Here is a 13869-nt window from a genome sequence, read left to right on the forward strand (position 1 = left end):
TTTCCTACTTGAATTGCAGCATCAGAGCAATTTGGCATGCATTGGAACAAATAATCTAATGATCAATCAAACTTTGGCACAGTCAAAACACAGATTCATATGCTTTAACATAGTACATTAAACATACTGCATTTATAGAATATTATGATGAGATTTTAGCCATTATTAATTACTTACTAGTTTCCGACAATTTTCTTTCTATTTTGAAGACTTTGATCAAGAGGAAAAAGCTTTGTTGTTCTGAAATATGAAATTTTTGGGATTTATTTCTTTGAGATCACGATAAATAATTTTAAGAGGGGACTCTTCATGAAGGTAAAGGAGTCCTCATGCAATGCCTGTTGTGCGCTGGTTCCAATTCAACTGCTCACGCTTGATTGGATCTGCATATTTAACAAGTACATACAAATGTTGCAGCTCACTATTTTCACAAGGCATACAACCCCATTATATGAAATAAGAATAACATCAAACATACCAAATATAAAGCGATTGAGATTGGAGTTAGGCACACGAATTCTTACATTTTTCTCCGAACAAAACCTAGGAGAGGTTCACTAAATTCTGGTGTCCGAGCTTGGCAACTAAGAGGACCTCATTTTTAAATTATGTATCTCCTTGTCCAAGACTACTAGGATCCCTTATAAGTCGTTTCACTGCTATCTCTTTTCCATTCAAAAACCGACCCTGGAATTAAAATCATTATATAATTCCATCATATATGAATGTGATTTCCTACCTAAGAATCTAGATTATTGAAGAAGTAAAACAAGATTTAAAGAAATAACAAAGAGCAAGTAAAAGAATCACACCAAGCAATTTCTACAAGGTTCACCACTACTCAAAGTAATGGCTAATCCTTGGGACCTAGTCTAGAAAAAGAATTCTACTAAGATATAAAATGCAAGTTCTACACAGTATCTCTGATTTTACAACCAAAACAGTAAATCATCTATACTTGTCTCTCTTGCAAAATTCCTTAGCTTGATCTATTTGAATCTTTACACTTGAACTCTTGCAGATATAACTTTCTTCCAATACTTAGCCTGAAGAACAATCACAGCTAGCCATGGATGAACGCCCTCCGAAAATCAAGTTCTTCAACCTGTAAAAGAAAGACAACAAAAACAACCCATTCAAAAACCCCAAAAACTCACAGAGCTAAGAAAAAACCAATTAACCAATTTAGATCTGAGTTCTAACCAACTCAAATACCCAGCCACACTCAAACCAGAAAATCGTTAGGAAAACTAATTAACTCCTCACACACAAAAACTTGAAACCTAAAAACACAGTCAATTAAATATAACAGACACATAAAACTAAGCCACGTAAGCAACAGACAATTAAGACAATATCAAACTTTCAGATGCAACTGGCAAAATAGCAGATGAACTGAAATACTGTCAAAATACAAAATACAGATGCAACTGAAAAAGTAAATGATGAATCATGAAATTCACAAAATACCAAATACACACACTTACAATATATATATATATATATATATTTCATAAAAAATTATATGAAGAGAACATAAAGAAAGTCTTTTCTTTTGTCTGATTTGTTTATTACTCTGTAAACTGCTCCAAAGCCACCTTGTCCAAGCTTATTTTTCTCAGAAAAGTCATTTGTTGCATCTCTAATTCTGTCCAAGTCGAATTGCGAAAAAACTCACTAGCAATCTCTTCCGGGTCATCACATGAGTCAAAAGCTGACGCTAGCTAAATTAATGGATTAATTCACAACAGGACGTTGCTAGAAATAATGTATTGATATAGCAATAATATTTTCTTAAATAAAAATTATTGTAGTGAATTCAATTTCTGAAAAGAACGTTTTTTGTTATTTCAACATAATTTCATACAGGGCACTATTATTATCTTTTATGTATTTTATGATAAATGAACCATAACAGTTTTTGAAGACTTAGTAGCAAATTAATGTATCTCAACGTACTCTGTAACTTCTTCTTTAATGTTTTCCTCCTTCTTAAGTAAAACCAGACGGTGACAATTAATACCAGAAAAGGCAACAAGCAGGAGAGTAGAAAGCAGGTTGCATCTCGCTGATTCCGTGCAAGTATCTAATTGAGTAGCGAAGCGTACATGTTCGGTACCATCCAATGGCCTCCTTGTGGTTGGGACAGTTGTGTGTGAGAAGAGATATAGAGTTGTTAAGGCAGCTCCGGCACTCGTCTAGCTTGAGATCTCCACGGCAGAGTTCGGTGGCATATGCTTTATCAGGGTTTTCACCGAAGGCCTCACTGTAAAACCTGTCAGATGTACTGATATTATTGTCCTTGGGGATCAGCAGGGAGGAGAGGAGGTTATGGAGGTTGATGTCGTAGGTGCTGTTGGGGGTGTAGTAACTTGTGCCGTTTCGCCATTAATGGCGGTAGATAGACTTAGAATCAGAAGAAGGTGTAATATATTTGGAGAAAGGAATAAGAAAGATGCTCTTGAAGAAGCTGCCGTATTTCATATTTGTCATTATTTAGTATCAAATTCTCGTGTACATTTTAATGAAGGATTGATGGTTCTGAAATTTATATTATTTTAGAAAAACAGAAGGATACTAGCTATGTCCCAGAATTTGAAATAAAATGAGTAAAAAAAAAGGCAATAAGTGAGTTTAAACAAATACTAAATTGCAAGTTTGTTTAACAAGTGACTAAGAGTGAGCATTGAAAACCAACCAATCTCATTTCTTCTTCTTCTTCTTCTTATTAGTTAGTTGAAACCAAGTTAGATTAATTTTATTAGTTAGTTTAAACTTTTGTCGAGTCCCACAAAGTCCTAGTCAAATGTCTTTTTTTTAATCGAAAAAGCGTAGCGTAGTCTTTGCTGCACCGATACTCACAAGTACGTATTGGTTTAAATTGGCGTGTGGATCCAAGACTATATTTGAGTCCTTTTCAGTCTTATGGTGATCAGTGTTCCTATAACAAGTTAAAATCTCGTTAAAACCTGGTCAGATTATCAAATACGCATTCAAGTTCAAACGAATTGCTTCTTTTATTAATATTAGTACCTAAAAACATGAAGAAAAATACTTAAAAGGGGATTATTATATGATGTGAAAAAAAATTTGGAAAATATATAGAAACAATAATATCATCAATCCTAATCTAATTCTAGTGGTCTTTCCCCTCAGCCTTGTGATGTTCTATATTCCATGTTTTGAAACATGCTATTACGTTCGGTGCAGTTTTATGCTCAAACTTAAAAAAAAAAAAAGTAATATATAAGAACATCAATATCTTAATAAAAGAAAGAGTTTCTATATTTAACATCAATTAGTTTTAAGAAAGAACCTCAATCCTATTAATCATGACAAGTGGTCGCGCTAGCGTGGATGTAGTTCACTTATTGTAGCTTCATTTCGAGATGCTTGAACTAACAAGTCCCCTGAATTTGGATGGGACGCTAATGACATGGCTGATGCGTCACTGTGCATGAGAAATGCAGGGTGTGAGGGTATTGGAAGAGAAAAAGAGTGGCTGTTGAGCATGAGAACAATTGAATTCATGGTTGGCCTCTCAGCTACATTTTCTTGACCGCAAAGCAATCCAATGTGTACGCATCTCATTATGTCGTGAGATCCTGAACCAACTCTCATTAGGGGATCCACAAGATTATTGGAAATTGTCCCGTTTCTCCAACTTCTCCATGTCTGAAATTATTATATATATACTTGATCAGAATATATGTGTATACATTTTGGGCCAAAGGGAAATGCTGTATTAATTATAGTCACATTGTTCTAGTTCTCTGTACTTACATAGCTCAATAGGTGTTCTGTGTTCTCACCATGACGAAAAGAACCATTTCTCTGTCCACTCAGTATTTCCAGTAATAATACTCCAAAACTAAACACATCAGATTTAAATGAAATTCGCCCACGTTTTGCGTACTCGGGAGCCATATATCCACTGATGACAAAATCAGATATACAATTATAATTACTCTAATTGCATGTGGTGGTTTAGTATATATATTTGGTAGAATTTTTAATTAAGTACGAGACTTGTTAGGATTAGGTGTAAAGTTTAGTTAGAGTGGATATATATATATATATATATATATATATATAGAGGAAGGGGTATTAGTTTTGCTTTTATCGTTTGAGCATTTTCTATTTTCAATATTTGGAAAAATTATAATTTTTTTTTGTATGATGGCGTACATTAAAAATATAAGGAGAAATCTCACTAATTTTTTGGAAATTATGAATAATTTATGGGGCTGAAATCAGGGTTCAAATAGTCAGTTCCACGCTCGTGCTTGATTTTTTTATACACATGGAAAATATGTTGTTTGAACTCTAATTTCAACACTCTAAATTATTCATAATTTCTCAAATTAGCGGAATGCCTACTATAACTATCATGTACGCTATCATACAAAAAAAAATTAAGTTCTAATTTTTTCAAGTACCAAAAATAAAAACGCTCTTACGATAAGAGCAAAAGAATGTCCTTACTTAATAAACTTCCTATATACATCAATTTATATTTATATATAAATGATAGAATAAGATGTAGAGCTTAGTTTGAGTTATGCTTACTAGGTCCCCACGACTCGTCTTGTGTTGTCTTGAGTTTGGTCTTCCAGGACAAACAATCTTGCTATGCCAAAATCTGATATATTAGGATTCATTTCTTCGTTCAATAAAATATTACTAGCTTTGAGATCACGATGAATAATTCTTAGACGAGAATCTTCGTGAAGGTAAAGCAAACCTCGAGCAATGCCTTGTATAATTTTATAACGACTGTCCCAATCAAAATTTGCACGCTTGATTGGATCTATAATACCATAAGCAGATGTGGTGATCAATTAAAGAAAATAATAAAATCAAGAAAGTATGTAAGGTACAGTATACTTAAAATGTATAATATCTTTGATAAATTAAAAATGTAATCATACCAAATATGAAGCGATCGAGACTTCCATTTGGAACGAACTCATAAAGAAGAAGTCTTTCACTTCCTTCCAAGCAAAAACCGCGTAACTTGACAAGGTTTCGATGTTGAAGCTTGGCAAGTAACAACACCTCGTTCTTGAACTCCAGCTCTCCTTGGCCTGAATCCGTAGACAACCTTTTCACGGCTATGTCCTCTCCATTTGGAAGCCTACCCTGAATATTCATGATAAAATGTACAACTAATTAATAACAAAATTATTAATAATTTTATTGAGCAATAACTTTGTTTCTCTCACAAATTCTAGCTTACTCTGTAAACAGCACCGAATCCACCCTCTCCAAGTTTATTTTCCACTGAGAAATTATCCGTCGCATCATTGATTGTGCCAAAATCGTATTGCAAGAACTCATCATTTATAATATCTTCTTCTTCTTCAAATGAGGGGCCATCTTGATATATCAAATTGAGAAGTTATCAGCTTTTTCATTAATTAGTGCAATTTACAAAGATGGTACTTAAGCTTTCAATTTAATATATATAATAAGAACATTGATTGACATATATATGAGTAGTAGACCTCTCTATATAACTTAGCAGGTTATCCTCTCTGCCGTATCTTCCTTTAAAAAAAAATTCTTATAGAGAAGTTGGAGAAACAAAAAAGCTTAATTTATTACATTTAAGATAATTAATGATATTTTAACGTGAATTATAGATTAATATTAATCAACTTACATGTAACCTTTTTCTTTGCCCTCTTCACTCTTATGAAATAGACGCAGATGGAGATGCTTAGTACCACGAAAATTAAAGTTGATATCACAGCAATGACTGTAGCTTTAGATGAGTTGCTCTTCTTTCCTGCAAAATACATGGAAACCAGCTTAATTGTCCGTGCAAATTAGTGCTGCCCAGATATTAATTTTACAATTAAAAGCAAAAGTTTGTGATGATTTTTTTTTTAATATTAACTATTGTTGATTAATTTATAGTAATGTGTGTAATAGGCTGTAGATGCATAACGCCTGTCACATATATAATAATTATATTCATATAAATTCAAATTCAAAAATTATAAAATATTAGTATTATAATAATATATAATACAAAACTAGATAGATATTTAATAAATATATTAATATAAATTTAAATGTTATAAAATATTCTAATAATAATAATATATAATCCTATGTTTTTACTAATATGAATTCAAATATTATATAATTTAATACAAAATTATATATTTAATACTTATATCAATATAAATTTAAATATTATAAAATATCATTATAATAATAATATATAATACATAATTTTAAGTTTATGTTTAAAAAATTATCATATTATATATATATTTTTTAAAAAATCAAAAATCCGTTGCCCGCTGTTAAAGAGCATCTGCAAAACACAAGTGATTCAATCTCAAGGGGGTACACTTCTCATGAAACTTAAACTCTGCCATCTTACCAACTTTGGCCAGAATCCTAGAGAGATATTCCATTCCAAGAACAAATAATAGCGGGGACAATGGATCTCCTTGACGCAAACCCCTCTTGGAAGCAAAAATCAGTGAATTTCGCCATTGATCAATAAGGAGAGCTTCGGTGTTCGAATACACGTCATAATGAGGTCAATAAAATTCTGGGGAAACTTAAAAGCAGTTAGCATTTCTTCTAGAAAATCCCATTCCACCGTGTCATACGCTTTCCTCAAATCAATCTTTATCATACAGCTTGGTTTACTGTTTTTCCTACCATAATGACGCACCAAATCTTGACAAACCATAATATTGTAAGCAATATATCTTCCATGCACAAAACCTCCTTGATTTTCAGCTACTAAATCCGACAAAATCTTCCTCAATCTTGAACAAATTAACTTGGTGGCTGCCTTATAAATTACATTGCAACAAGCTATTGGCCTAGAATCCCCCACATTATATGGACACTTAGATTTTGGAACAAGAGTGATGGAACGTAAGATCTTTATCTTTATATGATTATATATCTTTTAAACATATGTCAAATTAAAATTAATATAATTTAAATGAAAACTACTTACGTTATCAATATTTCTAAACAAACTCTAATATCTTTCCTATAATAGATATATAGATATATACATCATATATTATCAATTTTAAACAAAAAATATAGGTGATGTAATATCTAATTCAAATTTTAAATAAAAAATATTTAAACCAACTTCTATTTTTTAAACTTAATTTTAAATTATAATTACTTTGAAAATTTTAATTTACAAATAAATATCATGACTAAGAATAACTATATATATACATGCATATAAAAAGATATATTATAAAATACTTGTTTTGCATCTCTACATCTTACTCTCTCTTTATTGGTCTCATCACAAAACACTTCATAATACTTGTGTTGACTGTGAATTTAGCCAACGACGTGAGAACGTCAACTACGACAACCTTCAAGAGAATTATAAACGACAACAGACAGTTTTTTTTTTATGAACGAAAGTAAATAACACAAGGTTTTTATAGTGGTTCAGCCCCGATGATCGGTAATAGCCTAATCCACTTAGAGATTTTATTACTATATTCACACTCAAGATCAGATGAACCTTGTCAACTGAGTTTCTTCAGTGTGAGATACTCCAGAATACAAAAATGGGTTTTTCTCAAGAACAACACACTTTCTCTCTCTAGAATACAGATTCACTCTCAGTTTTCTCTCTCTAGAAAGAAGAAGCAGAAGAAGCCCCTCTCTAATCTCATAAGCTCTCTATTTATAGGCTTAGGGTCATACATACGGTATCCCCTAGAACCGGGATATTTTATTATATTTATTACATTTAAATTACAAAGAAACATTCAAAATTCAAAATGTAACAAACCCCCCATTTGTGGGAAGAATGAGAGATTCCTGCGTATGTTGTTGAAGCTGTCTCTGGGAATCTTGACTTAGTCTCCTCTAGCTAGTTGATCCACCTCCTACTGACCACTCATGCAAGTGTTGGTCGGACGTGCATGGTGGTAGGACATGTTTTCGTGGGTTGAACGTGCATGGTGGTAGGACATGCACTTCTCTCCTCTAACATGGCACTCTCCTCTAGCATGCCATGTTCCTCCTTGAACCAATCTCCTTGGCTTCTCCTCGGACCAAGGTGGTCCGAGGCAACCTCCTTGGCACCTCACCTTGGACAACATTGAGGCAACCTCCTTTAGCATCTCCCAAACATGTCCAATCGAACATTGTATAGGCTCTCCTTATCAAAATCTAAGTCTCCATTCTCTTGCATGAGACTCCTCCTCCTTAGCTATTTACCTTGGACACGTTCGAGCCAACACTTAGAAAACCTTGGGAGGCTTGCCTCCTACACACCCTTGGGGTCTCCTAGGACCACACCCTCCTTGGAGTCTCCTAGGACCACACCCCTCAACTTCTCCTAGGAGGCACTCTCCTAGATGCATTCTCCAATTTTTGGGTATAACAACTTGTTTCTCAAACTAAAAGCAACCAAAGTATTAATTTTTTTTTTGAGGTAATTCTTATTCTTATGTTTTTCATCTTGTTATTTTTCTTGTAGAATATAATCAAATCTAAAATTAATTGGATTTATATGTGTATTTATTATTTTGATAAACAATAGTGTGCATTCAAATCTAATAAAGCGCTATTTATGATTTTTTCTTAAAAAAAATAAATCAAAAGCTTTATTTCATAAGCAGCAATATTTTTTAATTATAATATAAATTAATTTGATTTTTTTTCATTCGCAGTATCAATGGATAAGAGTTGGATGCACCATTCTAGATTAAGTGATTCATACCAAGAAGGTGTTAATTTTTTCCTTGATTTTTCCTTTAAAAATGCAAGTCATGAAGAAAAAATTGTATGTCCCTGTGTAAAGTGTGGTCTTATCACACCTGTCATCCGTACAATTGCATTTGAACATTTGATATGCAACGGATTTGTAGATGGTTACACTAAATGGGTATTGCACGGAGAAACTTCTTCGCATGCTACGCAAAATGTTGACACTCCTAGTGATACTCATGAGTCAAATTATACCATTGATATGCAAGGAGTTATATACGATGCAATTGGACATAGTATTGGAGACGACGAATGTGAAATTGAAAATGATAATCTTCAAGGTGATCAAGGCGATGAACCAAATGTGAAAGCAAAAGAATTTTACAATTTGATAAAAGATGCAAAGAAATAACTTTACCCAGGTTGTACGAGTTTTACAAAGCTCTCGTTTTTAATTCAATTATTTCATATTAAATGCATTTGTCACTACAACAATTTTTCTCAAATATTACATTAAAATATAACATAATTTTAGAAGTGCTATTGATACGGAGACAAGAAAAAAAGACACGGGAAAAAAAATTTAGGCGGCAAATGAAACACTTTTTGCCGCCTGAAATTGACAAAAGAGAACAGCAAATTGACAAAGGAGAACAGCGTGCCTCTCCCTCTCTCAAATCCCTGATCTCCCTAATCTCTACCAGTCTTTCTCTCATTGCATTCAGTCTCAGTGCATTCAGTCTCAAATCCCCAATCCCTAATCCCTAATCTCTCAGTGCATTCAGTCTTTCTCTCATTCGCTCTCCCTTGCTCTTTCTCTCATTCGCTCTCTCACATTCTCTCAGCTTTCTAACTCTCGCGCCGTTGAACCACACCATAACCACACCCCTGCTGAAGCCTCCTTCACGCCGGTACTCACGCAACTGAAGCACACCACGACCACGCCCGTGCTGTAGTCGTTGAGTCTCTCGTCCCCCCCCCCCCCCCTCTCTGTTTATCTCTCCCGCTGGCTTTGAGCAAGAACTGGAGACCTCCGTTTGTCTCTGTGAGGTATAATTTGTTTTTTTTTTTTTTTCAAATTTCAATTTAATATCAAAAAACCAATTTGAATATTATCAATATATATATGCTTGTGTTGGAATAATTTTTTCTATTGGCATTTGGAATTTGATGTGATTTTATGCATAGATTATATATTTATCGAATATTCACAATCCAGATTGATGTTTTGATATGGTGATTCACAAATTTGCAGGCCCTTCCAATTTACTTGGATAAAATGTTCAATCAGTATGTGGCTATAATTCTCTCTGTGACTTTTGTTCTATTTTTTGGATAGGTATTTTATTTTTTGTTCCATTAACTTTCATGCTTGGTTTAACAGTAAAGTGTCAATAATTTTGTTGGCTTATTATGATGGAAACTTGATATTCGTTTTTCTAAATCAGGTTATCCCACAAGCTATATGCACTAGATATGGACTTGCAGTAGGTTCCAACTTTGTTTGGCTTGTTCGGATTTTGATGATAATTTGCTACCCAATTTCATACCCAATTGGAAAGGTACAATCTCCAATGGAAAGTTGATGTTTAAACATTTAAATGTGAACTTGGAATTTGCATTTATCAACCCTCTAATCTATACTATTTTAAACTGGTGTTTTAGTCATTGAATTTAAGTATTTTTTCAGTGGTTAAAAATAAATCATAAATGTAAAGCAAAACTGTGGAATCTGGTTGCAAAACGATGGATTCTTAATGATATCAGATTATAAGGGGTTTATATCTATTTTTTGACTTGAGATATACACAATGCAGATTTTGGATTGGGTATTAGGACATAATGAAGCTTTATTTAGGCGAGCTCAGTTAAAAGTCCTTGTCTCCATCCACAGCCAAGAGGTAAAGTAAAGCTGTTGAGGATAATTAATATGCTCTTTAACTTAAGGAATAGCTTTACAAGTTGAAAATACGAATTATTGCTATCATCTACCACATATATATATTGGCATTAGTTCTGATTTCCTTATCTTGTCATAATAGGCCGACAAGGGTGGTGAGCTTACACATGACGAGACAACAATTATAAGTGGGGCACTAGATTTAACTGAGAAGGTAAGGTCTTAACAGAAATATCATTATTCCTTACATTCATTTCCTTCTAATTTGCATGTATGCCAGTGATAGTATTATATCCAACTATTATATGAGGTGGACGTAAATCCTGGTGAATATGAAAGTTTATTTTACTTCTCTCTCTCTCTGAGTCTTTAGAACTATACCAAAGAGGCTAAAACTTATTTTTTTTAATTGTAATTTCATTTTGAAGTATAGCTATTTGAAACTCTGTGCTCATGCTAAATCTTTCTCTCTCTCGAGCTCGCTTATTCAATATTTTGTTTTAAAGTTGTTTGGATTTTTTTACTTTACTCCCCCGTCATCTTATCTTTTGCTTTAAAGAGCATTCTGAAACTTTTCTTGTCATTATAGTTTCATTTTGATGTATAATGATTTCACTCTTTATGCTCATACTGAAATTGTAACTTGAATATGATAGTAAGCTTGCAATAATGTGTCATGATTAGAAAATCAACATCTTACTTTCTTTCTATTATTAATTTTTTTTAAATCTTAAAAAACAGACAGCTGAGGAGGCTATGACACCCATTGAATCAACGTTTTCCTTAGATGTCAATTCAAAGTTGGACTGGTGAGTTTTGGTCATGAATTCATTGTTCTTTCTTTCTGTCAATTGGATTTTACTGGTTTTCACAATTTTTGTTTACATGCTGTTTTTAGCTGATTTTCAAAGATTCAGTCACTCGACCTTAGAAACTATTTTTTTATAAAAGAAGAAAATATAGAAAGTTTTGTTGTTGTTGTAGTGATAGATTGTGTTAAAAGAAGGATATTTTAGCTGTGATATCAGTCCTAGGCTCCTAGCCTATCATCTTAGGAACAGTATCCCAATTAGTTGCTGGCTTGTCAATAGTTCTGTCACCTTTTTACACAAAGTTTCACTGAGGATAGTTTGCACATTTTATTTTTATTTTCGCATACAGTGCTCTGGCATATCATAATGGCGTGACCCATGTTTTACTGAAACATGTCTCTTATGCTGCAATTGAAATGTTAGGAATGTTTGAATCACATGACAACTCAATGTGTTTTCTCGTCGTACAGTTATTTTCTGTTTTCTTAGCAGAAGTTTGTTGCAGAAAAAAAATTATATTTTTTTACTGTATTTCTCATTTTTCTCCTCCTTTTATTCAATAACACAGGGAGGCTATGGGAAAAGTTCTTGCTCGGGGGCATAGTCGAGTTCCTGTCTATTCTGGGAATCTGAAGAACGTTATTGGACTGCTTCTGGTGGGTGCTAGAATAGTATAATGTGAATGTTTAGAAGATGTTTGTATACTAGATGCATTTTAAATTTGACTTATCAAAGGAACTAACAGCGGGCAACATACTCTGCTCTTTAAAATGCCACTACAAATCAATTTTGTGATATTTGTAAAATGTAATTTTCATGAACTTTCAAAACTGTGACTTAGTTATTTTTTTTTTTAAAAAAATATTAATATTTTTTTTTCCATCTACAGCCTCCTTTTCTCTTCCCTTTCACCTTTTCGCCTCTTGTAGTCACTCTCTTTAGCTGAGCCCCTCTCTCCGACAGCTCCTTATCTTTGCCGCTCCCCTATCCTTCGACACGTTCGAGATCTCCCTATGTCGCCTCGCTCTCCTTTACTATGTCTCATTTAGTTTATTATAGGATCCCTCTCACTTTGATTTTGTGTTTCGTGGTATTTTTGAGATTTCAAGGCTTTCATCTTACCACCCATCTCTCTTCTCCCTTGTTATTCTTAATTTTTAATTTCAAGACCATGTGTTTTGTTTCGAATTAATCATCTCTTTCTTACATCAAACCTTACATTCACTTTATTATATGAACATTGCATATGTATTAGGAGAAGATGTGGGCTTCGGTGGGGTCTTTCTTTGTACTACGGGATTAGCTAATTGATTCGGCAAAGACAATCTTCAATTACTATTTCAACCCAAAGGTTAATTCTCATAATCATTTTACTTTGTATTAATTATATTATATTATATTATTACTCAGGGCATTGTTTCAATAAGTGTTGGTCGTGCAGCATATGACTTTTGATTTGAATATCTCACATTATTATATAGTGTAATTGAGCTATTGAATACGACAGGAATGAATGCTATGTTTTTCTTTGTTTGCCGAATTCACGTGGTACTCCAATTATTATTTTGTAAGTGTTTGAAATTTTACAACGCCAGCATATCATTCTAATTTTGTTTTTAGTCTAGTTAATCTGTTAACTTTATTGGTGGTCTTGTACAATCATATATTGTGAATTTATAATCATGACATTACACTATTCTCACAGCATGTAAAGTGTTGGAGATGCACTGATATTATATGTATTTTCACTACAACAAAAACGTTTATTACTGGCGGAGAAAACCGCCGGCAATAGTCAACAAAACCGCTGGCAATGCTTTTACCGGCGGGCTCCGCCGGCAAAAATCCGCCGGTAAAAACCAGTCGGTAAAGGTCGTTATTGCCGGCGGAACTAGCCTCCCGACGGTAATAATATTATTACCGGCGGATCCCGCCGTCAATAATATGGTCGGAATTCATGTCTGACACATTATTACCGGCGGTTTCCGCCGGTAATAATCTGCCGGTAATAACATATTTAAAAAAAAAATTTAATTTTTATAAATTATATATAATTAATATTAAATAACTAAACTTATAATTAAAAAAACATTAATAAAATTTAGAAATAAAATCAATATTATTTAAATTAATATCCAAATTAAAAATACAACTTTAAAATACTAAAATTGTATTTTCAAAATAAAAAAACATACACTTAAATTTAATAATAAATAATAAAACCTAAACTAATTATTATTGTCTTCATCAAAAGATTCATTTAAAAAATCTTCAACATTAACTGTCGGTCACCGGAATCGCCGAACGCCGGAAAAAACTTAGGAAGAGCGAAGTCCACTAAGATAGGCAGAGAGGAATCCGAATGGCTAAAAAAAAACAATAAAAGAAAATTAAGTTTTTTTATATAAACAATAACATAATTATTTTCTTTAT

At 33.0% G+C, this 13869-nt stretch overlaps 1 protein-coding gene and 2 long non-coding RNA genes across 3 annotated transcripts; 2 read left to right on the top strand and 1 right to left on the bottom strand.

Annotated features, from left to right (window-relative positions):
- Positions 1-3262: 3262 nt before the first annotated feature.
- LOC133794925 (cysteine-rich receptor-like protein kinase 10) lies at positions 3263-6431 on the bottom strand. Its single transcript, XM_062232366.1, has 7 exons — positions 6398-6431; positions 5666-5791; positions 5240-5379; positions 4932-5142; positions 4570-4810; positions 3784-3934; positions 3263-3675 (listed from the first exon to the last, which is right to left on the bottom strand). The coding sequence occupies exons 1-7, from the start codon at positions 6429-6431 to the stop codon at positions 3349-3351; spliced, it is 1230 nt and encodes a 409-aa protein (XP_062088350.1). The 3' UTR covers positions 3263-3348.
- Positions 6432-10015: 3584 nt separating this feature from the next.
- On the top strand, positions 10016-10648 carry LOC133794287 (uncharacterized). The gene is made up of 3 exons (XR_009875176.1): positions 10016-10063; positions 10173-10286; positions 10542-10648. It is a non-coding gene; the product is annotated as an uncharacterized LOC133794287 (long non-coding RNA).
- A 113-nt stretch (positions 10649-10761) lies between these two features.
- Positions 10762-12095, top strand: LOC133794288 (uncharacterized). The gene is made up of 3 exons (XR_009875177.1): positions 10762-10838; positions 11366-11433; positions 12005-12095. It is a non-coding gene; the product is annotated as an uncharacterized LOC133794288 (long non-coding RNA).
- Positions 12096-13869: the final 1774 nt, after the last annotated feature.

This window comes from Humulus lupulus, chromosome 8, assembly GCF_963169125.1.
Source record: "Humulus lupulus chromosome 8, drHumLupu1.1, whole genome shotgun sequence".
NCBI lineage: Eukaryota > Viridiplantae > Streptophyta > Magnoliopsida > Rosales > Cannabaceae > Humulus > Humulus lupulus.